The 24,370-nt window shown below is 38.3% G+C and overlaps 1 protein-coding gene across 2 annotated transcripts in view; it reads right to left on the bottom strand.

The window, feature by feature from the left end:
* Positions 1-4,590: 4,590 nt before the first annotated feature.
* MRAS (muscle RAS oncogene homolog) overlaps positions 4,591-24,370 on the bottom strand; it is a 114,121-nt gene continuing 94,341 nt past the window's right edge. Inside the window, exons 5-7 of one of the 2 annotated variants that reach the window (XM_001365376.4) lie at positions 23,108-23,207; positions 13,398-13,477; positions 4,591-8,637 (exon numbers count right to left, since the gene is read on the bottom strand). In XM_001365376.4, coding sequence (XP_001365413.1) covers positions 8,538-8,637; positions 13,398-13,477; positions 23,108-23,207 — 280 coding nt within the window. In that variant the 3' untranslated portion in view covers positions 4,591-8,537. Of the gene's footprint in view, positions 8,638-13,397; positions 13,478-18,479; positions 23,208-24,370 lie in introns of both variants that reach the window. The other variant, XR_008911150.1, reaches the window with a different exon arrangement.

Below are 24,370 nucleotides of genomic sequence, written 5' to 3'. Positions count from 1 at the left end.
TGTGTTTTCTTCATGCATGGGGGTAAGATTTGCATATGTACATCTTTGTGCCTGCAAGTAAGCTGAGCATGTATTTTTCATGGATGGGTGTGAGAATTATGCACAGGTTCTCAAGATTTTGTTAAGAAAAGTGATTTCAAGTTTTTTTTTTTCCCCAAGGAGGTTTATCATATGGTTACTGTAATTAGTTCTTAGAGACAGAATTTAGAAAATTATGCATTCATTTGCAATAACATTGTTACTCTTCTGTAACTATGGTTGGCTGGCAGAGAATCAGTATATAATATTATATAGAGGCTTTTTTCTTATGGCTGCTACTCTTTCAAATTCAAGTTTTCCTTTTTTGTCTGTGTTATTGGCTGCATATCTTCAGGGTGCTATCCTTTTATCAGTTAAACATGTGCAATGCTCTCTTTTCTGTATTTTGGTGGCAAATATTCTCATGTGATTTCCTGTGTTTTCAGTAGGAACTGTTATTGCTTATCAATTATTTTCCTAGGGCTACTCAATATTATGGGTGCGATGCAATTTCACATGTGAAGTATGGAACCATGGATCTCTTTGATCAACCTTTATAGACGTTGGGGTTGTCATTATGACTGTGGTTGGTCTGATCCATCTTGGTTTTGTAGGAGATTCTCTATTAAAGTTCTTAACATATACCTTATCACCTGGTTTTATCTTATGCAATGAAAAATCTAATGGTATTCTTTGCACAAGCAAACCCAGTTTCCTTAGTTCTTCAATCCTACATTGTATCTGTTTCAAATATTCATGAGGAACACATTCCCCTCTTAACATGAACATGGACAAGTAAGGTGGATTTACTGTCCTACCATGCCAAAGAGGCTGACCATATAGCATTTCAAAAAATGATATTTGCAGGTCAGTCCTAGGCCTGGTTTAATGTTGAACAAAGCAAGAGACAAACCATCTGCCCATTTTAAGTGTGTTTCTGAACAGAGTTTACCTATTTGTGTTTTCAATTGTTTGTTCATACGCTCGACCTGCCCAGAACTTTTGGGTCGATATACTGAAGGGTAATTGCACTTAATCCCCTACAGTTCTTGTAGATTTCTTGTAGAACCTGGGAAGTAAAATGAGACCCCTTGTCCAAATCTATGGTATTGGGAATGCCATGTCTTGGTATAATCTCCTTTAATAGAAATCTCACTACTGTAGCAGTGTCACTTTTCTTGGATGGACATGCCTCAACCCATCTAGTCAGCCTATCCACAATCACCAATGCATATTTGTATCCCTTTTCTTTAGGCATGTTGATATAATCAATTTGAATACACTGGAAATGCAGTAGTAGATATGAATTGCCCTAATCTTAAATGTAGAGATGTTGTGATGGAGGCAGAGGGGGAACCTAGAAATGGCAATAGGGAGCAAGGAGTATTCCAACTCCTCTTTGACCAGTGAGTCAAGTGGAATGAGAGAAAGTGCAGCCAGAACCAGAAAGAATAGCCAGAGAGGTTGTGTTATCGGAGGGGATCCAGGTTTCAGTAATAGCTAGTTGGAAAAAAGAGAGAGGAAAAGATTTAGGATGAAAAGAAGTTTGTTGCCAATGGAACAGGCATTCTAGAAGGCATTTAGTGGGTGGTGTGAGGGGTATGTGAATAAGAAGTCAAGTGATGGGGGATAGTAAATGGGGTTCAGATAATGACTTATAGGGACTCCAAATCACTGCTGTGTGTAGGGTATGACAAAATGTGAGAATATTCATCACTGAGTAGAAGGTGTCACTCCTCAGAGGAGGCTGGAGTTTGGACTGGAGACAACAAGACAACAAAATGGAAAGCAGTCAGATGGGAAATCTTGTTTCTCTACTCTTCCCTCCAAAGTTTATAGGAAACCCCTCAGTAGGAGATGGAAGTTGAATCTGCACAACAGGAGTTGCATGTCCAGCTTCCCACTGATTTTCCTCTTCTTTGAGTGAAGCCTCAAGGGACAAGTGCAATAGGAGATGGAAGGCCTAAAGTCAAAGGGAAGGTTGCCCCACTTTGCCCTGGAGGTTCATTGTATCCCATTTGGGAGCTCAGGCTATCAGTAGGAGGTAGAAGTTGCCTAGATGGAAGTCATTCTCATAGCTTCTGGCACCCTTCTCTCAGGAAACACACACTACAAAATGGAAGGCTCTGGGTCAGAGGAAGATCTTACTCTTCTTCCACTATGAGTCAATCACTCTCTTGAATACTGGTAATACAAATGGAAGTCAGGAAGACTTCAAATCCTGACTCAGATACTTTTGTGGCTTTGTAGCTCTGGGCAAATCACTTAATCTAGCTCAGCCTCAGTCTCCTCAGCTATAAAATGAGAGGATTGAACTCAATAGACCTGATGTCCCTTATAGGTCTAAATCTGTGCTCCTCTGATTCTAGATCCTGCCCCCCAGGAACTTTCTAATAAGAGGAGACAACATATAGGAGTGGCAGTCAAGGAAAGGTATTATGGCTTGGAAAGTTAGAGCATTGATAACTTATTGGGAACCACAGAACCTAGGCACTAGAGATCTAGGTGAGGCCAGTGTCACAGAAGATAGGGAAAAGGAATTGATATCCTTCCAGAGAATTAGCAACCAGGCAAGTAGGCAGAACCTTCAGCCAGAAGACTTTATAATGAGAAAGTGCATACCTAAGGTAGGAAGCCTTTTTTGGGCTCTTTGCTGAGGCTAAAGCAGATTTTTGGTATAGTCATCCAAGTTCCAATAGAGTACAGGTAATTCATGTTAGAGTGATAAGGAATTGGTTAACCCAACTAAAGAAGGAATTGTGTGTGCATTCAGTAACAAGGGCAGGCTCTGATAGCCAGGCGGGATGACTGGAGGCAGGAACTAGTTCTTAACACTTAAATGGACAAATGGACTAATTATGCTCTAGGTAGGGCATTTCCAAACCTGAGATCTATAGCTATTTTCATCTAGAATTGCCTGTCTAGCAAAAACTTTTATCATAACAAATCCTTTTATCTATGGCAAAATGTTTTGTTCGATGCAGATTTATAGTGTTGCAAAGTTAACATTCAAAAGATTCTTTCAGGATTAAGAAAAGATTACAAAATGGGTCATTTTTTTTTTAACTCTTACCCTCTGTCTTAGAATCAATATTAAGTATAGCTTCTAAGGCAGTAATGGTGAACTTTTTAGAGATGGAGTGCTGTGTCCCCCTCCAGAGATGGCATGTCGTGCCCCTCCCTCCATCGAGAGTTGGGTGCACCCCACCCTCCCTTACCTCACACAGGGAAGGGAGGAAGCACTCCCATTGGGCTGCTAGAAGGAGGGGGTGAGTGAAGTGAGGAATGTCTTCAGCAAGTGTAGGGAGGGGGAGGGAAGTGGCCAAGCATTCTGCTCCCCTGTTCTAAGACTCAAGAGCAGTAAGATATAGGCAATGGGGGCTTAAGTGACTTGCCTGGGTCACATAGCTAGGAAATGTCTGAGATCAGATTTGAACTCAGGACCTCCTGTCTCCAGGTCTGGCTCTCTTTCTACTGAACCACCTACCTATTCCTACAAAATGAGTTTTTAACAGTTCTGCTAATGATTTACAACTAAGAAAGTCTCCAAAGAATTGCCTACAGAGGAATTTTAATTCCTGGGGTGGGGCTTTTTTTTAAAACCCTAAGTTCTGTCTTAGGATCAGTACTATGCATTGGTTCCAAGGCAGAAGAGCAGCAAGGGCTAGGAAATGGGGGTTAAGTGATTTGCTCAGAGTCACAGAGCTAGCAAGTGTCTGAGGTTAGATTTGAAGAACCTCCCATCTCTAGGCCTGGCTCTCTATCCACTGAGCCACCCAGCTGCCCCATTCACATATTTCTAATGCAGCAGGAAGGATTGAAACTTAAAATGGTGACTCTGGTGACTAATGGCAATAGCATATGCTACTGACTCAGGACTATAGTTCCTTGCAGTGAGTCATGTTCAATACACTATCATTTGCAAAGTACTTTGCAAAGTGATATTAAAATGAATGGAATATGAAGGCATTTAATCATCTTATTGCAGAGAGTCAGCCAAATATCTAGGTGAGGGGAGTGGGAAATAGCTCTGGGACTGGAAGTCTTTCAAATGTATGGGATTTTTTCCCTTCAGATGTCAGTGGTACAACTGAAAGAATTTTATAATGTTCCCAACTCCTAGAATAGGTAGAGAAACCAAGTAATGGACCTTGTAACTGGGTTAATTATTGAGGACAGAGGGGTTTATGTATTGGAAGAGGGAGAATTACAAATTTTTTGCTGCAAAACAGAAACATGTGAGCATAGCCTTAGAGAGATCACAGGAGAAAGCAATCTCCTCTTTTGATCTTCCTGTCTGTGGTTATTGGGTACATTTTCTCCCTTAGGCTAAGACTTAGATGTCTCCCATGTCTTTAAATCTATGATCAAAAGGAATTAGTGCTAAAGGTGACAGAATCCTGCAAAACATAGTAATTGAGTGAGGATATGAACTCTTTAATAAACAATAACATCCTAGTAATGGAAAATCATTTTAAAAAAGCTTTTTAATGAAAGAAACATTGGCATATTACCTTAAGGAAATTGATGAAAATGAGCTTCTATTTGAATAATGAAGAGAGAAAAACCATATCAGTGTGTCTCCTTTTTCCTTTATTAATGAATCAGAATACACAAATATGTAATAAAAATTACATAAAAGGCTCAAGCTTCATTCAGATATTCTTTAGCAGTCACGTTCATTTCATAAAACTGGCATTTCTGTTAATAATGTATTACATAAAAATGGGATTGAATTCTATTTCTATAATTCAAGTATCCTTCATCCTAAGTAAACTTGATATACAGAATTTTAAACTTATAGAACGGATAAAATGGGGAACATCTTTGTTATAATTAACCTGAAAATTCAAACTCAAGGGATTTTTCAGGCTAGAGTATATCATGTGTTAGATAGGAGCACCTACTGGCAAAGTGCAATATTGCATCCCAGCTATATTGGACATTCTGAATAGGAAGACAAAAAATAAAAAAGGTGGAGAGCAAAGTTCTGGAAATCATCCACCTACAGATTGATCATTGAGACCATGAGAGGGGATGAATTTCCTGAGGAAGTAAATGAATATATAGAAAGAAGGCCAAGTGTCTCAGAGGGTTCCCAATTAAAGGGCAGAAGAGCTATTACAGGAGCAGTCCCAGAAGAGGGAGGAGAAACTTAGAAACTAAGGAATGAATGGGCCACTTTAACCAGCTTCTAGGGAGCTGTTAATGGTGCTGAAGGCTGCTCTACAGGAAATCTGGAAACCCAAAGGGGTTCTTAGGTGCCAAAGGGGAGCTACCAGGTGATCAACATAGAAATAAAAGTCAAAATGGCATGCTTAATCAAGGGTTATCTTGTCAGATTAAAATAACAACAACAATGTTATAGTATCATCTTGTCCTTATGGTAAGTTGAAGAAATACTAAGCTAATGTGATAGGGTGTTATCCTTCTGTCCTAAGTTTTTAAAATTTTGCTCCAAATAGCTACTCCTTTTCAGTAAGGCACTGCATTGTCTCCAGAGCAGGATGGATCCCTTAGGGAGTAATTTACTCATTTCATAGATGGGTGAAAGGGAGGTGCAAGCTCACAGTATATTCTGTATTGGATCAAATGAAGAGGCTATAAAGTGAGTCAGTCCATCAACATATTTTTACCCAGTTTCTCTCTCAGGCAATGTGGGTTCAAATTGTATTAGGAGTCTAGAATATAGAAAGTGAAAGAAGTAGATTGTGACTCTGGGTGTACCCATATTTGCCACTAGGAATGTTGGAATGCTTTCTTCATCTCGTCTCTGTACCTTTTTAAAGCACCAGCATTAAACAGGAAAGATGAGCAATTATTCCCTTTCCTCAACAAAGTTCATTCTTGGCACCTTGACAAGTTGTCAACATTATCATTCCTGCTCAAAGCTGCTGGTTGAGAGAAGAGTCCTATGCTGGATAGTATCGGTATACAATGGCTCTCATCTGGTCCTACAGCTCATTCTATTTCTATCACATGTCTTACTCACTCTCATTTCTCCTATTCAACTTTTCTTTCTCCAGTCCAAATCTTTTCCTCACCCCAAGTCATTTTATTTTCTTCAATCTCACCTCTTTCTGTCATTGACTGTATTGTGTTTAGAGCCAATGGGGCTCACAGTTCTGAAAAGCACCTTGTTTACCTAATGTTTTTTAAAAGGTCATAATGTTAAAGAAAAATTAAAAACTATTAAGTATAATGCTCTCAGTTATACTTTTAGGTTTCAGAAGTAGGGACCATTAAAACAAAGTTTTACTCACATCTGATTCCTTAGGTAGCAAAATTAAGTTAGGTCCCTAGGTGCTGGTGATTGGGTTGATTTAGTTCATGGAGCTAACAAGATGAGAAATAGGATGGAGATCTCCTGACTTCTAGTCTAGTGTTCCCTTTTCCCAGTTCTTCCTCCACTCAGCCCCTACCACAACATACCAAATAGCCAAGCTACCCACTTGGGACAATCTAGTTCCTACCCAAACCTGATTTTAAATATTTGAGACAAAAAAAGCAACTGACCTCATCTTGTGTTGTTCTCTCCAAGGAGAACGATAGCTCTCCAATTTACTCTACCTTTTCTTAACCCATTTATATCAGAATTTCTTTCTCCTTCCTTTCCTCATATTGGATCAACCCATTACCCTGCCCTTATTAGAAGTGGCTAAGTGGGAATTGGGCATTATCTTAGGAGGGTTTTGAATGTACTCCCTCTTGGAATGTATCAATAAAAGCCATGCCATTGGCTTTATGGTCATTTTTGCTCTGATGGCATATGTTACAGTCTAAAAGCTTAATACAAACATTTGCCAAGAAAGACTAGCTAATGCTAACATCTATGAAGAACTGAGCAGGTTTTCTCATTTATTTGATTTATCAAACACTGGTGTCAAGAGATAAAATTTGCTGGTCTTTAATGGTGTTATTTTAATATGTGTTGCACATTTGTTTGCTGTGCCAAGATTTAACACTAGCCAGAAATCTCTGGATGATGCCCCCATTTGCCAGCCTATACACAGATATTTATTTATAACAGATGACAATTGGCTAAGTATAGCTAAGAATAGTATCTTTTTTTGAAGAGAGAAAGATAGGAAGGAGAGAGTGGATCTATTATTTCACTGATCTAAGGTTCTCCCAGGTGAGGGAACTTGACCAATGTAGGTTGGCAACTTCTCTATAATTTAGTCTCGGAGAGTTCTCCTAAACACTGAGAAGAGACTTGCCTAGGGTCACAAAGCCAGTCTGTGTCTGAGGCAGGTCTTACACCAAGGTCATCCTGACTTTCAGGCCCACTCTCTACCCAACAGGGCATGCTGCCTCTCCTTTGAGGAGATACATGGCAGTATACTTAAATTGATGCGGTTCCAGTCGGTAACAGACAATGAAAGGAAAACACGAGGAAACATATGAGATGCGTTTCAGAAGTCCAAAAAACTAAGGGCCACTTTCACATGCCTGGGGAAAATCCTGAATCTAGCATTTATTGCCCTAAAAATAAATTAATACATCTCTTAAAAAGTCAATAATCTTATCTCTGACGTTAAACATTTCCAGGTTTAGTGAAAATGCTGTTTAAATTCGGCATGCACATGCCACCTTCTGTCCTTTTCAAAATACAACTTTCTTTCTCATCCCTGTATTCCCAAACAGAGAAAACTCTCCTAAAAGAATCATTTTTTTCTCCAGTTTATGGGCTGTGGAGTTGGCTCCCCTCCAAGGTTTGACACAATGCCTGGAATCCCCAGCAAAAGCCAGGTTTCATTTCCAATCTCCAAATCACCATAATTTTGTGTTATATTTAGTTTTGGCACTGCTAGGAGAGCTCAGTTAAAAAAAAAAATTCCAGACACAGAATTATATAAGTCTGATGAGTGCCAAAGACAGTGGGCATTGACTCCCTTAAAAATAATTTTTAAAATACCAAAAAAACCAAAACACCAATTCAGTGCTCAGAACCAATGAGCTACTGGGCCTGGGAGAAAAAAATAGCCATTTCATAAACTGTTATGCCTCATACTTCTGCGTGGATAAACAAGTCCACAACAAACTGACACAATTTAGTTTAGTTTTTTTTTTTTTTAAAGAAAATACCCACTAACAGAGAGGAGGGAAGGGTGTAACTCGACTGTATCAACATTTAAGGGGCTTAGATGCTGCTCTTGTTGACTTGACATTTCCACTCATTCTGTGAATGACCTGAAAGCCATTTGGGCAAAACCAGACCAAATCCTCCTCTTTCTCCACTTTATTCCCTCCAGAAGAAACTGGCCACAGTTCAAGTATTCCTCAAAGGGAAGGTTCTTTTCCTCCACCTTCCCTGCCCTCCTTCCTTCCTTCCTTCCTTCCTTCCCTTTTCCCCACCCCACCCCACCCTACCCTCCTCTTTTTTTTTTCCTTTACATGCCAAGATCTCTGGCCAAGGTTCACTGTTAGAAGCAGTTGTCAGTGCAGTTAGGCAATTGAGTGCATCACCAGGTCTCTTGAGTTCACATTCGCAGCAGCAAAGAGGCCCTGAGGCCCTGTCACAAAATCACACACTGGAGTTTGTGAGCACCTGTGGCCCGGTCCCCACGCCATTTGGTTTTCTTCTTTTTCTTCTGGCTTTTCTCTGGAACCTGTTGCCTACAGAAAGAGAAAGCAAAGAAGGAAATTGATAAGAGTTGACTTTTCTGAAGGATAGAAATGGTAGACCAAGACCTGGCCTGAGGAAGCCAGGAAGACCTGAGTGCAAGTCTTGTTTCTCACACCTACTGGTTATGTAATCTTGGGGTATAGGAAGTAGTCAGGGAAGAAAGACTAGGGCTTGCTTTTCAGGGCTGCTTCATCCTTCAGAATCTACCCGCCACCCAGCTCTCACTTGTGGCTCCAAAAAGCTATAGCAAGCCTAGTGTCCATTCCCTGGTAAACTGTTTTGGCAGGCAGGCTAACCTAGGCTGAGGGTCACTGATAGGACTCAAACCCAACAGTGAGTTAGGTGGGTATCTATCCCTGGCATGTGAGGACTTTCCCTGGCTGGAAGGATGGATCAGAACAATTTGTGCCAGTGGCCATGAAGGTGACTAAAGCAGGTGCTGTTCAGTGCTTAGAGCTTGGTCAGACATCAAAGACCCCAAGGTCATTCCCTGCATCCTGGGTCATCATCAGTCATCTTGTCTTTTGTCTTGCCACTGGATTTTATGAATGGAAGAGAGAGTGAGGCTCACAGGTTTGTGCAACTCTGCCTTACTTAAATCCAATTTATGCACAAGTCAAAAGATCTCATCCAGTGATGTCATTTTGGTCCATTTCAAGTATAAAGGATAACAACCAAGCAACTGTGATCCTGGGCCTATCACTTAACTCTGAAAAGCTCTAAGCAACTCTCAAAGACTATACAGTTACAAAAAAGATGACAGCTTGCATTTTTCTCATCTAGAGATTTCCTGCATATCATGGGTCTTATCTCTAACTTTCCTGAATTCACTTTTATTCTTCTACAGCTATTTTCAGGGATATTGTTGTGAGGTGGAGAGGTTTGATGTTTGTGTTTATCAAGACTAGAGACAGAACTAGTCTTCACAACAATTCAAAGGCAGGTAAAGACCAAAGAGAGAGAAAATAGTGTCAAGGAACAAACCTGACAGCCTGCCCTTTGTTTCTCTGTCCAAGAGACATCCTAGTATAGGAGGGCCCCAAAGTCTTAGTATATAGTATTCTGCTATTAAGATTTAATATTTAAGCTTAAATATATCCAGAGTTTTGGTGCAGTTACAAATTATTAAGGCTTAAATACTTTAAACAGCTAAATATTTAAGCTATAATAGCTTACAACTGTATGAAGACTTTGGGGACATCTTGAGAATGGGTCCTGTAGAAATAATATTAATTGTACTCTCTTGATGTGATACAAAACCTATGCTTAAACCTTCCATATGTAACAAGGACTCTAAAGGAAAAGAGAAACAGGAAGACATGAAATTCCATAAGTTTTCTTAGTAATTGATTCCAAAGTTTTATCTGGCTTGCCATATTGATTTGTTGTACTGATTTATGTTTGTATGGGTATACAAGTGGTAAAGACTTGGTAGTATTTTATTATTAGTGCCAACTAATAATAGTGCTTTAGGTTTTCAAAGTACTTTTATTATACCTCATTTGATCATCACAAGGACCCTGTGAGTTATATATTATTATTATCCCCGTTTTCTAAATGAGGAAAATGAAGGGTCCATAGCTGGTAAGTATCTGAGGCAGTATTCAAATTCAAGTCTTCCTGACTGGAAGTCCAGTGCTCCATCCACCATGCCCCTTAGCCACTTAGTACTTTAGATGTCAAGTTAGTTAAGAGCAACTACCATTTCAATACAATTAGAAAAGATGTGTCTGTCTGTGGTTTGGGACATTTAACTAATACTAGAAATTAGGATTTTAAAGTCTGACTGATAACAATTAAGAACTTAAATATAAAAAGGAAAAAATTATCTCTCATAACAAGTTCTTTCATTCTTCATTCAAGACACTGATTTTCCTTGCCATCAGAGACATCATTTTTACACAAGGGCTAGGGAAAATCTTAGAATTACAGATCCTAAAAACAATAGCACTGGAAAGGACTTTCAATATTTTCTATTTCAGTCCATTTTATGAGAGCACAAAGGTACAATAAGGTGATTTGCCTAAGGCTCTTTCATGACTAGAGGATTATAGAGCTACAGTTAGGAAGGACTTCAGAGGCCATATAATTAAATTTCTCCATTTCACAGATGAGGAAACAGAGGCACTTTAAGGAAACAGGCAAGCTAAGTCTCCTGCCCAAGATGACAAATGTAGTAAATTGAAGAGGTGGGATTTGACCCCAGGTCCTCTAATTACAAAACCAATGCTCTTTTTACTACCCTAAGGGGTCTTAGGACATCTAGTCCTACCTTTCCCCTTTACAAATGAAGAAATTTGAGGCTCAGGAGAAGCCCTCAGTAGTTGGTTCAACTGATGAGCCAATCCAAATTAGTGGTCAAGGGATAAACAAAGGAGAAAGCAACATGACTTAAAAGAATCATTTCAAAAGATTATTTTTTCTGAACATAAAAACATTTTAGATGCATCGTTAGGGTATAATTTAAGGTACAAATTCATAAGTAGGGTGTTTTTGGACATAGCAATTTCTCCTCCTCTCTTAAGGGAAAGTTTTCTCAAATACTAAGAGGGTTTATATTTTAAATGGTCTTGTTTTTATTTATAGAACAGCTGCTTCCTTACACTCAGGGATGGAAAAGGAGATGGCTACAAGTACATTTACTTGGACTTTCAGGTTTTGTTGTTTAATCATTTGGGGGGCATGTGCATCTCTTCATGACCCCATTTGGGATTTTCTTGGCAAAGTTAATGTAGTGGTTGCTATTTCCATCTCTAGATCAGGAGAGTTAAGGGACATAAGACAAAAGGTATTTTCCAGCCTTAGTTTTGAAGAGAACCAGTGACATCATGAGGTGATGGCTTGACTTGTCAATAAACTGTATTTAAGTGAGGGAAAGTTGCCTGAAGTCATCAGCCTCACTCTTTCTTCCAGAGTCATTGAAGTCCAGGGGCAGGAAAAAAATTATGTTAGTTGACAATGGCCTGGTATTCAGTGCATGATCTTGGTATCTTCAATGTCTGACCAAGCTCTAGGCACTCCACAGTGAATGCTTCAACTGCCTTCATGGCCATTAAAACAAATTATTCTCATCCATCCCTTCTGCTAGGGGAAGTCTTCATATACTTGGGGTAGACATTCCCCTAAGTCAGCAGTTCTCAACCTCTCAATTTGTAGCAATGAGAATACATAATGCATATCAGGTATTTACATTCCAAATCATAACTGTAGCAAAATTGCAGTTTTGAAGTAGTTTTTTGGTTTGGGGTCACTGCAACATGAGGAACTGTATTGTGGGGTCACAGCATTAGAAAGGTTGAGAACCACTGCTCTAAGTCATTGATGGATCTGAGGTCTGTCAGTTATCCCCAGCCTGGAATAGCTCATCTGCCAAGACAGTTTTACCAGAGGGTGGCCACTGTGCATGCTACAAATCCGTAGAGCTACAGGTGAGACTTGGGTGACAGGTAGACATCAAAGGTAGATAGATGAGCAGCCCTGAAAAGTTTTCAGAAAACCCTTACCCAAGAGGGGCTAGTCTTCCTTGCATAGCCTATACTTCTGGAAAGATAGGCTGCAGCCAAATGTGGATAAACTTTGAGTTCCCCAAGGCAAAGGCCCCAAACACATGGCCGGCAACATTCCTAATGGCTAGTCAGAACAAGATTAAAATTTAATTGGGAAATATTTAATAAAATAAATAAAAATACAACAGAACATAGGTTATGTCAATATATGGTTTTCCAAGTCAGTCTGTGGTCTGCAAGGATCCTTCTCTATGATTTAGAGACCCCCCATTCCTGAGTTTGACAACCCTGATCTAAAGTCATCAATCAATCTATAAACACTTATTAAGTGTTTACGAAATACCAGGCACTGTGCTGAATTCGGGTGGAAGACTATTCAAATGAACTTCTTTCCATTGCAGTAAAACAGCATTACATGGAGACCTTTCCCTATAGACGATTAGCACATAGCAGTGTTTTTTTGAAGTTTTCTTGGGCATTTAGCAGTAGCAGGTCCTACGGAATTAGGTTATCAGAAAATCATTTGATTCTGAGGGGAGCAGAAATCTGGTTCTTTTGGATGGTTTTAATTCTGATCCCCTCCTTCCAAGTTAGTGAAGATGGATCAAGAATGCTGTTTTGTTTTCTGCCCTCTCTTTCCTTCTGCCAATCTTACACAACTCAAACCTGAGCTGGTAGAAAAAGAGGTACTATTCTACTTCACACACACACACACCTCCACCTCTCCTTCTATCCCAGCACAGAAGATTGGGATAACAGATTGCCTGCCTTCTAACATTTACTGCCATATGTTAAACAGTGAAAGGTTTAGTTTCTATACATATGCCTTATAAATAAAAGTGAGTCATTGGTGATGCAGAATAATCTTCCTTATAAGTATCCTGAAAGATGGATTCTCTAGTGTTCAATGCTACCGAATCCTTTATGGTAGTTCTGCAAAGGGATGGCAAACTGAATATTAATTTACCTCTTATGGTCAATTAAGAACTGTGTCCTGACATAATCTAATGCCACTAAACATTAAAAATTAATATAATTTCAAAGTAATTCTACAGCCAACCTCATGTGAAGAAAATCACAAAGCTGTATTGAGTAAAACCTTTTGTTAATATTTTGCTCTATAGGAATCTGAAAGCAAAGCTAATAATAATAATAATAATAGCTATCATTTATGTATAGCTTTAAGGTTTTCAAAGAATTTTAAATCTATTGCCCTTTGCCAAGAAAAAAGCATTACCACTTACCTTATTACTCTAACGAGGTCATGAAAGGCTTTGTCAACATTTAGTGGAGGATCTTTAGCACTGGTCTCTATGTATGGAATCTGCAAGACAAAAGCTCAGTTTTTTAAAAATGGAAAATACAAAAAGATCTAATCTCTACTTTAGAGATTCTTACCATTTTAGTAAACAATAACTAACTAGAAATTCATATGGGTGGTGCATTATCTGGGAAAATCATTTAACCTCTCCTTGACTAGGCAATTATCTAAGACTAGAAGTTGAATTGTATCGATAGGGGGCATTTCTCTATCCAGAGTTCCCTATATCAAATAAGTCAGAATTCTGATCCCATCCCCCTCCAAGTAAGAATGTATTTATTCTCATAATTTCTAGGATGTCATCTCTAGCTGGCCCAGCTGGTGGTATAGTTCTAAAGTCCTGAGTTCAAATCCAGATTCACATGCTTATCTGCAAGTTACTTCACATACTACCTGTAAGTCCCTGGTCAAGACATTCAAGCTCTGTTTGCCTGAATTTCCTCAACTGCAAAATGGGAATAATAATAACAGCTTGTGGGGTCATTGTGAGGATCAAATGGTATAATATTTATTAAAGAAAAAAAATGCTTCACATAGTGCCTGGCACATAGGAGTCACTATATAAATGCTTATTACTTTCTCTTTGATCCTTTCCTCAAATGTATATTTTGGAGTATCACTGTGAGATCACTAGTCATTTAAGTCTATTCCTTTACTATACAGGATGGCAACAGAAGTGACCATTTTTATAGAGGAATTCTCAAACAATTAATGCTGTCTGGAAATGAGATAGGCTGCCAAGTGAAGTAGCACCCTCATCCCTAGATGTATTCAGATTAAGGATGAATTACCACCTTCCAGGGATATTATCAGATAGATTCCTATACTGGGTAGAAGGTTGGACTAAATGACAAGTAAAGTCTCTTCCCATTCTAATATACCCTGATTTATGAATGGGATGAATTCACCCAGCTAGAGATAACTGGAGAAGGCTTTCTCTACAGGATGAATTTTGGATGTGAATTGATCAGCAGAAGGAGCTAGCCAATGGTCACATATGATGAAGGGTTTACAATGTGTGAAGGGGAAGGAAGAATGTAAGAGGCAAAACTGCAGAGCTTCAAACACCTGAAATTATAGTTCATTCTTTTATTTTGTAAGAGTCCCACCCAGCTCCCTAGAGGATACAGGTGATCGATAATACATATTACAAAACTGGCAGAGGGGAAAGATATAAAAATGATAGGGAGATTATAACTACTTGACATATACTGAAAGTCTTATCTAAAATCAAGTCATATAACAAAGTCCTGATTTTCCTTACTGATGATTTCATCTTGTAAAAGACAGAAGAAACGAGGAGCTAAATGCTACTCTGGACTTAATTCTGAACAAAGAGAGAACCACTCGGGACAGTAGAAATGATGGGAAATGTTGGATAGTATGAATATGCCACCTTGAAGTATACAGTAGCTAAGGTAAGAAAGGTTGACTTGGTGGCCACCTCAGATTTTAGGAAATCAGATTTCCAAAAGTTTAAAGAAAAGATGTCATGAATCCAGAGACAGGGAAGGAAGATAGTTTAACAGGGATGAAGAGCTTCAATAATAAAATCCTGACAGTACAAACTCCTCTTCTTCTCAAGTGAAAAAAGAAAAGAGGGAATGGAACTAAACAGATCAGCATAGGTACAGATTTACATGGAACATATGGAAAATTTCTAAGTATAAATACTTAGATTCCAGAGACCTTCTAAGAATGTGACAAAAAGGCTAAATCCTATCGTGATTTAAAGCTTGTGGAAAATGTTAAAGATGACAAAAAGTGCTTTTTGAAGATATGTCTGGAGCATAGGTCTAAGTTTTAGGGGTAGATTAAGTAAAACTAGCAGGTGCTAGAGAGAAAGCAAATTAATTGACTCCAATTTTTCCTATTTCTTCTGTCTCAAAGAGAATGATTTTTAAAGCTAGAAAGTGATTTTTAAAATTCCTAGTCATGAAAGAACTGAACTACAGATAGAGAAGGAGACAGAGACCATCTAGCTGTTGTTAGTAAATATTGCCCAGTCCAAATGGATCACATCTCAGAACAATGACATCATTTGCAAAGAGGCCTCCCAGACTCTTTGTCCATTGGCAAGAGACAGTAGAGGCCTGTGGAAGAAAAAAATACATCCTGATTTTCAAGAAAGGTGAAAAAGCAAAGGTCTGCTACAATGTGGATACTTTGATGTTTCCTGCACTATATTCTGTAAGTAGGTAATCTGTGAGGTTTAGGGAAGCAGTGACCAAAAGGAGCCAATCCATACATTAAGGATGCCATACATCACTGGGCTTTTAACTAAAAGGGACTTGACAGATTCTCTATCAAGTCCCTTCATTTTTGTGCCAAATTGACTTTTTTCTTTCTTATTTTTTTTGACAGAGCTAATAAGATGAATGGATATGTAGACCTTGTGAATCTGGATTTCACTTAGGCTTTTAATGGCATTTCTTATGGAAAAGATAGAGAAATGTGTGCGATTGTTCAGTTGTAAAGCTAACTTTCTAATGAAATCTATATGAATGAATGAAAAAACATTTATCAAGAGCTTATTGTATACTTCTAACTTACTTATGGTATTTCCTTTTGTGTCTAGCTCATGTATCCATTTTGATCTTATCTTAGCAAAGAGATTAGGATGATGGGCTAAATATAAAGAGATGAAACACAGTAGAAATAAATAAAAAGCCCTGAATTTGTGCTTTAAAAACTTGACCATATGAGTATGAGTCTAGGTTGGGAAAACATGACTTAAAGCAACTTATGTGAAAAAAAATACTTAGAATTTTTATTTGACTGATATCTAGTAAGTCCATAGTATAATTCAAGATCTCAAAAAATGGAAAGCAATTTTAGGCTACATTAATAAAAGTATAATCCTACACACTCTGACACACCTCATTTTGTGTCCAGCATTTGGCATCAAAATTTAAGAGAGACACTAACACACTATAGAGTATCTAGATGAGGGTATATGAAATGGTGAAGGACATGAAAACATGCCCTTGCAAGAAATGGTGAAAGAGCTCAGGTTATTTAGCCTGGGGAAGAAAAGACTGAGGGACACTTTGATAGCCATCTTCAAAAGTGAAGGACTGTCATGTAGAAGAGAGGAGATACCAGAGGTTGTTAAATCTTATTGCATTATAGACACCTCTGAAGTCAGTTGAAGCCTATGGACCCCCTTATGGAATAATGCTTTTATTTTATTTTCTCAGTTGTGTATGATATATTTATTCTTTTAATTAAAGAAGTATGATGTATTGGGCCATAAAAACTTTATAAAAAAATATTGAAAAGGAAAAGTACTGGATATATTCTTTATTGACCATAATGTAATAAAATTATTATTATTTTTATTATTTTAGGCAATGGGGGTTAAGTGACTTGCCCCGGGTCACACAGCTGGGAAGTGTCTGAGGCCAGATTTGAACCTAGGACCTCCCGTCTCTAGGCCTGACTCTCAATCCACTGAGCCACCCATCTGCCCCCAGTAATAAAATTATAATAAAGTTCATTTGATAAAATATTCAAACTTAAATGGAGACTAAAGAACTGAAACCCAAACAATTTGTCAAAGAACAAGTCATAGTGTCAACATACAATTTCAGTAAAGAAAACAACAAGAAAACACCATTAAAATATATAGCCAAAGCAAAGAATAATGCTTTCAAATGTATAAATCAAACATGTAGGATTACAAAGGAAATAAGTGATATTAAAATATAGTTATCAAAATATTTTCTAAAAATCAGTTCATAGATCACAGGTTAAGAACACTTGGGTTATACTTATTTGATTATGGGCTCAAAGAGCTGAATTTAAACCAATGGGCTGAAGTAACCCCATGCAGCTTTCAGTTTAATGCAAAAAAAGATTCCTTTTTAAACAATTAATGCTATCTATCAATGGAACAAATTGCCCTGTAGAGTTAGTGAACTCTCCATAATGGAAAGTTCTTGAGCAGAAGTTGGATGTCTACCTGTCAGGAATGCTATAGAAGGAGATCATCATGTTTCAGGCAGACACTGGCTGAGGTTGCTATTAAGGTCCTTTCCAAGACTAAGTGACATCTGAATCCAAAGTCAATGTATTTCGTAGGTCTATGGAATTGGATTCATGTGGATACTCTGAGTCAGAAAGGCATGTATTAATGGTTATCCTTTAGTTATGGTACCCACTACTATATGTGACCCTGACTACCCAGAGGCCAGCAATGAAATTACTGTACCCCAAGACAGAAAATCTAGAAAACTCCCAAGTGCTTCTGAATGTTGCCCAACCTACTTCTAGGTGGGTTTTATATTTTATGAGTTCTCATTAAATAAAAGGGCATACATTCTCCTATAATTTAGAGCAGGAATTCTTAATCTAAGAACTCACCTAGATTTGGTGGGGCTATGAACTTGGATAGGGAAAAATGCATCTTTATTTTCACTAACCATTAACTGAAATTTAACATTTCCTCCAGTTATAAATGTACATAATAAGTCCTTATTCTGAAGAGCTCCTAGGTGCCACCAGACTGCCACAGGAGTCCATGACACAAAAAAGGGGACAAATCATTGATTTAGAGTGTATTGATTGTCCTGTGGTAATTGTCTATTAACATCTATCTCAGTGTCCCATGCTTTGGCTTCTAAACTATTTTAAGATCCAAATCAACTTCCCAAGCAATCTTCAGACTTACTCTAGTACATAGTGGTTTTCCCAGAGCTTTCAACATCAAAACTAGATGCCATTATTCCTGAACCAGACTTCTTGCACTTTAATGGAGGAACATCAGGACTTGAATCTCCTAGGTATGCTGGTGACTATAATGATCACTTGAGCTCAGTTAATATCCAAACCATAGGAACTAAGTCTAAAGTTTCCAAGTCTAAGCTTCCAGGGATAGTTCCTTTCTAAAGTCTATTTGCAAGAGCTCCAGAATTGGCTGTTCAGGGGGCCCAAGGTATATGGAATGATCCTTGTATTGGTAAGAGCAGTTTTGATAAATTGAAGGTCTCTAACTTCAACTCACTCCAAGGAACCATGATTTCATTGGTGTGCGCACTTTTTTCCAGACCAACCGTCTCTAAAAATCTTCCACCAGCAAATCCAAGGGAATTTCACCTCCTTCTCTTGAGAGGACCAACCCAAGAGTGGCAGTTAACTCCCCACATTCCCACCAAGGGATCACTGGGAATTCTTTTAAGGAACCTCCAAGAATATTCTAGCTTGATCTTAAGGTAACCCTTCAAAACTTCCTTTCTCTAAGCTGGGGACCTTCTTATAAGCAATTTTCTTATCTAATTAACCAAATTAACTCCCCCTCCCCCTTATTCCATATCTCCTTTGTAATTCAGCGAGTGAATTTAGAGCAAGGAAAATAGGAAGTAAACTCTAGACAAAGACTTGGGGATACAATTATTTTAGGCTGTGAGGTCTATCATGGGATTCTTAACCTGAGATTGATGAACTTGTTTTTTTAATATTTTGACAACTATATTTCAATGTAACTGATTTCTTTTTTTCTTAACCCTAACTTTCTGTCTTAGAATAGATACTAAGTATTGGTTCCAAGGCAGAAGACCAGTAAGGGCCAGACAATTGGAACTGAGTGACTTACCCAAGGTCACCCAGCTAGGAAATGTCTGAAGTCAGATTTGAACCCTGGACCTCCCATCTCTCTGCCTCATTCTTAATTCACTAAGCCACTCCTCCCCCATTTTCTTTTTAGTTTCATGTATTTATGGATTTAAAAATATTGTTTTGAGAAGGGGTTCATAAACTTCATCAGACTGCCAAAGGATTCCATGACACAAAGATATTTAGGAAACTCTGTTCTATTAATTAACTTTAGGTGGGGTAACGGTAGGGAGAGAGAAGGTCAGTTGATAGAATAACTGTCTGATTATCTTGGAAACAGATAAAACTTCAGTTCAGTTAAATGATTAAGAACTCTGTCTCTGGATGTAACCCTAAAAAGTATAATTGAAAAAGGCTCAGGATTATAGATTTAGGGATGGAAGGGACCTCAAAAGTTATCTAATCAAACTTCCCACATTTTACAACGAACATATTGAGGCCCAAGGAAGATAAATGATTTGTCCAAGGTCACATGAATGGTAAGTGACTAAGGCAAGACATAATCAAATTCATTAAACCAAAGACTCTTCTCCCTTCTTTTTATTACAAAACTAAAAATCTCCTAGTCTGTTTAGGATCTAAGATACCACATAATTCATTGCAAATTCTCATAAATAACATTGAAAGGTTATTATACAACTCACATTTCAGTATTTTCTAATATACATGGTATATAGAGGCAAATTTGACTTACAATGCACTAAAGGAAGGACCTACAAAATCCCTGCACACACTTTGAGTCATTTTCCCAGCAGGGAGAAGGACTTTGAACTGATCCATCCTTTCTTTTATTTGGCTCCACCTTTGAACGAAGGCATACATTTGTGAGCTGGCTGATTGGGGGTGAAGGTGTGTTGTGTTTGGCTAAGGAACAGAGAGAAACACTGGCCCACACAGGGTTTGAACCCATGCTTTCTAACCAACTAAGCTAACCACTCACTCATTGAGTGAGTCAGCTCAACTCAATAACAGCAGCTCACATTTCCAACATGGTTTGCAATTTATAAAATACTTTTTCCTACACAGCTTTGTGAGGTAGGTAATTATAAAGATTATTCCCCTCATTTTACAGATAAAGAAACTAAGGTATGGAGGTGAAGTGATTTCTCTAGAATCACATCTAGTAACAAAACTTGTATCCAGGTCTTCTAAATGCCTGGCAAGTGGATTTTGTTTTTTTCCTTCTTCCTAAGTTTCCCTTCACCCAATATACTATGTCCCCTCTACAACAGAGGGTTGCACATAATTCTGTACCTGTTGTTATCAGGATAGTCAATCTGGACAAATCAAGCAAAAGTAAATTCTGGAGGAGCTGAATGGTTCTACAAAACAAAATGCCTATATGGTTACTAAAAAGATCTTCAAGAAAGAGAAGGTAATCACACACACACACACACACACACACACACACACACACACACACACACACACACACACACATTTGCATCATCTCAGAGCAAGAAGACAAGTTCAAATCCCACTTCCTAAGTATTTTACTCTGGCAAGTCTCTGCCTCAGTTTCTTTCTAAAAATGGGAATGCTGACTTCCAGGTGAATATGGCAGCATTCTGGATACAGGAGTCTTCCTCTCTTCAGCACCTACCAATATAGACTACCTCAAAATACAAAAAAACACAAATTCAGATGAACCGAAGGGACTCTACAGTAGGGCACAGCATTGAAGGTAGGTGGGATTTCGGCATTTCCACACTAAAAGGGGGTGAAAAAGCTCCCACCAAAACATGAGCTGATCTACCCTCCCCACCCCACCTACAGAGCCAGAGTCAGAGCCATTGGTTGACAGAATCAGTGAGTGAGTGAGGGGCACCTCTAGGTCTTTGGGAGCTGACTAAGACCCCAAAGACCTACCCCTGAGAGCAGCTAGATCTGAAACCCCAGCAGGCTGAAGAGCACAGACCATGGACTCTTGAGGGAAGATAGCACAGAGAAGGACATCAAACAGCAGAAGCTGCAGAGATTCAAGAACTGGCCTCAGGCAAAATTCTTGCTCCTTAACTCCATACACAGAGAGCCTGCCCATCTCACTCAGATTTCTGACTAAAAAGAGAAGGAAAAACCTCCACAGTGATGGCAAATAGTGCCCAGGAACAACAACCTCCCTCCACCAAGAAAAACAAGAAGGGGTTGACCCTGGAAAATTTTTAAGGAGGAAAAACCCAGACGATAGAGGAAATAGAAGAAGAAACTCAAATGCATTAAAACCTTCCCCCAAAATGGAAATTGCCCATAAGCTCTTCACGAATTTAAATTGGAGCTTATCAAAAAGATGGAAGCCTTCTGGTATTAAAGGTGGGAAATAATTCAAAGAGAAAATAACAGTGTAAAGGACAAGAACTCCCAATTGGAGAAATAGCTGGAAGCCACAAAAAGCAGGACAGATCAAACTGAAAAGCAAAATCAGTCTTTAAAATCCAGAATTAGGCAATTGGAAGACAATGATCTTGCAAAACAGCAAGAATTAATAAAGCAAAGTCAAAAGACTGACAAAATAGAAGAAAACATGAAATATTCACTGAGAAGATGACAGATCAGGAAAACAGATCAAGGAGAGGCAATCTGAGAATCATTGGTCTACCTGAAAAGTCAGAAATAAACAGAAATCTTGACATCATACTACAAGAAATCATCCAAGAAAACTGCCCTGATGTTCTTGAACAAGGGGGTGGGGGGTGGGGAATGGACATTGAAAGAGTTCATAGAACACCCTCTACACTAAATCCTCAAAAGACAACTCCCAGGAATGTAATTGCCAAATTCAAGAGCTTTAAAGCTAAGGAGAAAATTCTACAAGAAGCCAAAAAGAGACAATTCAGATACCAATGAGCACCAATCATTAGGGACATTAATGCATTGCTGGTGGAGTTGTGAATTGATCCAACCATTCTGGAGGGCAATTTGGAACTATGCCGCACTAAAAGGCTGTCTGCCCTTTGATCCAGCCATAGCACTGCTGGGTTTGTACCCCAAAGAGATCATAAGGAAAAAGACTTGTAAAAGAATATTCATAGCTGCGCTCTTTGTGGTGGCAAAAAATTGGAAAATGAGGGGATGCCCTTCAATTGGGGAATGGCTGAACAAATTGTGGCATATGTTGGTGATGGAATACTATTGTGCTCAAAGAAATAATAAAATGGAGGAGTTCCATGTGAACTGAAATGAACTCCAGGAATTAATGCAGAGTGAAAGGAGTAGAAGCAGGAGAACATTGTACACAGAGACTGATGCACTGTGGTGGACTTCTCCATTAGTGGCAATGCAGTGATCCTGAACAACCCAGAGGGATCTATTAGAAAGAACACTATCCACATTCAGAGGAAACACTGTGGGAGTAGAAACACCAAAGAAAAACAACTGCTTGATTACATGGGTAGAGGGGGATATGATTGGGGATATAGACCCTAAATGAACATCTTAGTGAAAACAACAGAAACATGGAAATAGGTTCTGATCAAGGTCACATGTAATACCCCATGGAATTGTGTGTCGACTACAGGAATGGTGTGGGGAGGGGAGGGAGGAATAGAATATGATTTTTGTAACCAAGGAATAATGTTTACAATTGACCAAATAAAAACAATAAAAATAAATAAATAAATAAATAAGTGAAATAAAATAAAAAATGTGAATGCCAATAGTCCTACCTACTTACTAGAATTGTTGTGAGAACCAAATGAGATATTTTTAAAGCCTTTTGATAACCTTAAATCACTTTATAAGTGCTAATTATTGTTATAAATATTATTATTGCCATCATTGTTTTGAAATGAAATTTTTTTTGAATTTGAAATGAAAATTCTATCATTCTTCCTAATTCTTCCTTAGATGGATGAATTAAGTGTCTGGAGTTTTATTTCTGTTATTCACTGTCAAGCTGAAGTCTATATATCTCTAATGCCATTGAAGAAAGACAAGGATTTATTTCAACTTTGATTTCTTACTTTAGACTTTTTTAGATTTTGCTCCTCTTCCCACCAAACCATATGCACTCATGCAACCTACATTGTGTTTTGTTGCCATTTCTTTTCCTTGTTCCCGGGTGATTTTCCTCAAGTGCATCAGATCAACTTTGTTGGCCACCAAGATCATTGGAAAGGACTCCCTGAGAAATGAGGGGACAAGAAAAACATATCACCAGAATTAAATTCAGATATATCAAATGCCATTTATTATGGGCCTCAAAAAGATAAGGAACAACAAACACATCAAGTGGCTATTTAGCCTACCATAAGAGTAACAACGTAAAGTCATACACAAATTAACCACATTTGGACCAAGATACTGGCCTTTATATTTCCCAATACCTATTTTCAGGGTCCAAATTCCCAAACATCTGGGCTATTGGTAGCCATACAGGATATAGGAAACTGAAACCCAAAATTAATCTAGAAATTTTGATTTATTTAGGGCTGTAGTTTTAATCTTCCTACCCTACTACATTTTCTATCCTTTGTCCTGGTTCCCATTCCCCCAAGAACCAAGAGCCAAGCTCAACTAATTTTGGTTTAACCTATTTACCATACATACCTATTCTACATTGAATTTGTTCATGGGCACCAAAAGAGCTTAAAGCTAGGCAGTTACAGGAGAAGAATCAAAGGGCTAAGATGACTACTAACAAACTGTAAGGGGATGATGAGAGATAGAGCTGCTAAAATTAGAAAGTGGAAGAAATCTACCAGCTCAATATGAATCAATAGAATGATTAAATGAGATATGATGACCAGGACTGTGAAGGCTGGATTTAGGGTCAGATTCCAGTATCAGCTCCACCATTTACTACTATGTGATCAGGGGCAAGCTACTTAACCAGTGAGTCTCAATTTACTCATTTGTAAAATGAAGGACTAGACCTCTAAAATCTCTTCTGTTTTGAAATCTATGATCCTATGACCAGTAAGTGCTATTCCATGCTACTCTACCCTGGTCAGACCATATCAGTAGTATTATCTTTAGTTTTGAGCACTAAACCTTAGGAAGGAAGTTGAGAAATTGGAAAGTGTCCAGAGGCCAGTGATCTCAAGAGTGATGAAACTTGGGATCAAGCCATATGAAAAATCATTGGAGGAACTGGAAGAAGGGATAAGGGAACAGGATAACTGTCTTCAGGTGTTTTAAGGTCTGTAATGTATAGGAAAATGGACTAGATTTGTTCTGTCTAGTGTCAGAAGCAAGTCCTAGAAGTAATAAATTGGATTTGCCAAGAGGCAAATTTTGACTTGATGTAAGGATAAATTTCCTAATAATTAAATGCAAATATGTATA

Source organism: Monodelphis domestica, chromosome 4 (genome assembly GCF_027887165.1).
Source record: "Monodelphis domestica isolate mMonDom1 chromosome 4, mMonDom1.pri, whole genome shotgun sequence".
NCBI lineage: Eukaryota > Metazoa > Chordata > Mammalia > Didelphimorphia > Didelphidae > Monodelphis > Monodelphis domestica.
This window is presented reverse-complemented; position numbering and strand designations above follow the sequence as displayed.